Source organism: Lactuca sativa, chromosome 1 (genome assembly GCF_002870075.4).
Source record: "Lactuca sativa cultivar Salinas chromosome 1, Lsat_Salinas_v11, whole genome shotgun sequence".
NCBI classification, from domain to species: Eukaryota; Viridiplantae; Streptophyta; class Magnoliopsida; order Asterales; family Asteraceae; genus Lactuca; species Lactuca sativa.
This window is the reverse complement of record NC_056623.2, coordinates 124158780-124162153: the sequence shown is the minus strand read 5'-3', so window position 1 is coordinate 124162153 and position 3374 is coordinate 124158780. Positions and strand designations below refer to the sequence as shown.

At 37.0% G+C, this 3374-nt stretch overlaps 1 protein-coding gene across 1 annotated transcript; it reads right to left on the bottom strand.

Moving 5' to 3' along the window:
* Window positions 1-439: 439 nt before the first annotated feature.
* LOC111893564 (metacaspase-4) lies at window positions 440-1983 on the bottom strand. The gene is made up of 2 exons (XM_023889648.2): window positions 1566-1983; window positions 440-1302 (listed from the first exon to the last, which is right to left on the bottom strand). Exons 1-2 carry the CDS (start codon window positions 1909-1911, stop codon window positions 440-442), a joined length of 1209 nt encoding a protein of 402 aa, XP_023745416.1. The 5' UTR covers window positions 1912-1983.
* Between the last annotated feature and the right edge of the window lie 1391 nt (window positions 1984-3374).

Below are 3374 nucleotides of genomic sequence, written 5' to 3'. Positions count from 1 at the left end.
ATTAAATATATTTTTAAAATAACTAAAATTATTGGTACATAATTAATTCTATATGCACAATAGATAGTTAAATTTTGTAGATAAAGCATAAATAAATTAAGTAGACAAATGTGAGCTCAATTAAAAGAAATAGTTAAATTTTGTAGATAAAGCATAAATAAATTAAGTAGACAAATGTGAGCTCAATTAAAAGAAATAGTTAAATTTTGTAGATAAAGCATAAATAAATTAAGTAGACAAATGTGAGCTCAATTAAAAGAAATACCAACGTTTTATACATATACTTTAGTGTGCAACGAGGAAACAATGGTTCATGTCCACATCCTCAACACTCGTACACATCTATTTTTGTTCTTAAAATCTGCAAATAGATTCTAAAAAAAAATCCAATAAACTGAACGAAAACACAAGAATCATTATTAGCGTCTTCATCGTACTATTAATCGCAGATGAAAAAAGCATCAACATGTTTATCCTCACAATAAAGTCCCGGCCGTTGTTTAAACCCATGTTTCTGCATTAATTCCCTAGCCTTCAAGACAACCTCACGATTGGTTATCTTCCCTTCAGACTCTTCAACAATCTTCTGAATTGCATGACTTAATGCGCCATAAGATTCAGCCTTGTCGTTCTTTGTAGGTGTTGCATCCGCCGACGTTTGATCAGTCTGACAACCACTAATCAAAATCCCATTCTCCGGCAGCTTCTTTTTCTTTGATCCAGCATACGCATCTTGTTTACCTTCAACTTCTGCTTCCATGGCGGGTTTCCCATAATCTGCATTGTTCTCCAGCTTCGGTTTCAAGAAACTCTGAGCGAGTTCACTCACCTTTCCCAAAAACCCACCACCACCACCACCATCAGCACCGCCGTCTCCACCTTGGAGACTGTTGAAGAGAACCTTCATGAACTTCTTAACTTTAGGAGTTGAATCTTCACCAAATAAATCGAATAAAGTTGGCCGAACATTCCCAACGTCTATATCTTCTTTCCCGGTTTTCTGCTTTAGTATATCCACGATGATGTCAAGAGGCAAAGATTTGTTGTTTACACTTACATCATCTACGTCATCACCATCGTCACGTTTAAATGCAGACTCTATTGCATCTCCAGTTTTCTGTAAGAAACCTCGAATTCCAGAAGCCGAGTTTCCATCTCCTTGAACTTCTGATTCGTCTTTGAAGCTCTCACCTATCTGTTCTTTAACGTCATCTATGAGTCCTCCACTGTGGCATGAATCTGATACGATGGTTATTCTGCAACCTTGAGGTACCTTATCTACAAGCTCCCTGAAGTCATCATCTGAAATACTCTCACAATGTGATCAATCCGATAATGTTACATGTAGAAGATGATTTTTTGAGGTTCATAAAGGATTATTAACGCATGTTTTGATGAATATGGAACAGTGTAATCCTCGGAGGATTGAGAATAAAGCAAAGATTAAAGAAAAGATTAGACATATCACACATGAAATCTCAAAATGATCATTTGATAACAAGATTTCACCTTCAAATCAAAGATCAACGTGAAAACTAAACGATAAAATAAAAGACAAAACATACCGGTGATGAGATTCATATCGCATGGGACAATACACTCGTCGTAGCCTGTATCATCATCTTCACCGGTTTCTGCAGGGAGTCGAGTGCCATGGCCACTGTAATGGACGAAGAGGAAGTCGCCGGACTCGGCGGATTTGATAAGATCAGAAAGAGCGCTGCGGATGTTACGACCGGTGGGCTGAGTATATGATTCGTCGGCATCAATAAGGACCTTAATGTCGTTTTCCAAGAACCCATAACGATCGATCAGACAACGATGCATTTTTTTGACATCATTAACGCATCCCTTGAGCTGTGCCTTTGTTCCGGCGTAATTACATCCGATTAGCACCGCTTTTTTTCCCATTTCTATCAAGAAAAAGATTGATTATAGGGTCTGAATACAATCACGGTGATTAAAAAGTTTTGAGGGTGTCAAATTTCCATCTTTGTTTGTATCCAAACGAGCTAACCGTTACAATAAGCTTGCAACCTGCATCCGTTATTACAGAAAATGAAATACCAATTTGAGCGTGTCTAGCATCCGAAATTTAGGGGTTGTATGAATTTAACTTTTACTAATACTTTAAACGGTAAATTACAAAAATGGTACCTCTGGTTTGACGTAGTTTACGTGTTTAGTCCCTAATTCTTTTTACTAACTTTGCTCATCTTTGTAATTTGATTTTGTTTTGGATTTAGTGGATTTGATTTTGTTTTGGATTTAGTCGGTAAACTACTTAAATTGACTATATTGCCCTTACGTGTTTATTTTTAATTAAGTAATAACTTTTGTTATTTATAAATTATGAAAAAAACATGGTCCCGATCAGTTCTTTGTTATTTGATATTTCTCTCTCATGCCCACGTCCTTTGAATCAACCATGTTTAATTCTCGTGACAACCACCGATTTAAAATCGACGACCACCACCACCAAAATTGAGTTATAAAACCCCCTACCATTGCAATTCAAGTTTTTTAGAGAATGAGAGGCAAACAAATATTTAAGGAATTTTCTATTATTAGTCGATTAACCAAGCTATATGGAGAGAAAAAAAAAATTATATACAATTGAAACTTCCTTTAGAAACGACCGGGAAACCCGATTCCGACGAGCAAAAAACCCTATATGTAGGTGATGTGAGTGGGTTTGAACCAAAGACAACCTCTTTCGATCATCTCATTCTCCATCAGATGTAAAGGACAACATATGTTGTTCCTTTCTTTCTCTCTTTAACTCTTTTGCTAACGATAAAGGCAAGGGTCGATTCACATGCGATGAAGGTTAGTTTATAGATCTTGGCCGATGCCTCAAATTCAAGAGGATCATTTTACTCGATTCATGAGAGAAGCACTTAACTCGATTTAGAGAAAGTATGTATTTTTAGACGAGATATAGTTGTATTATTAGAAATTAGGGTATAGTAAGGCTTGGAATTCTGAGAATTGTGTAAAACACTTTCAGATTAAAGTATTTGGATGGTACTCCTAATATTCTTTAATCAGATAAGACTCGGAGAGACAAAAATTTAGAATGCTTTGATGATAGTTTCGTCTGTACCAGAAAAATGAGACCAAAACCGAATATATGATCTTTGTCTGAAAACTGTCATATGACAGTTTCAAACTGTCATAAACTAGAAAACCGAAATAAAACTGCCAAGGGCTCTGCCCCTTGGACCTCGCTAGGGGCTGCTGCCCCTTGGACCCCGCTCCCAGGGGCGCTGCCCTCAGACCCCCGTTCGTTTAGGGGCTTCGCCCCTAAATGACAGTGTACTTTGAAAACTTGATCAAACTTAAACAAGTGTGTACTCCACACCTTCCTTATT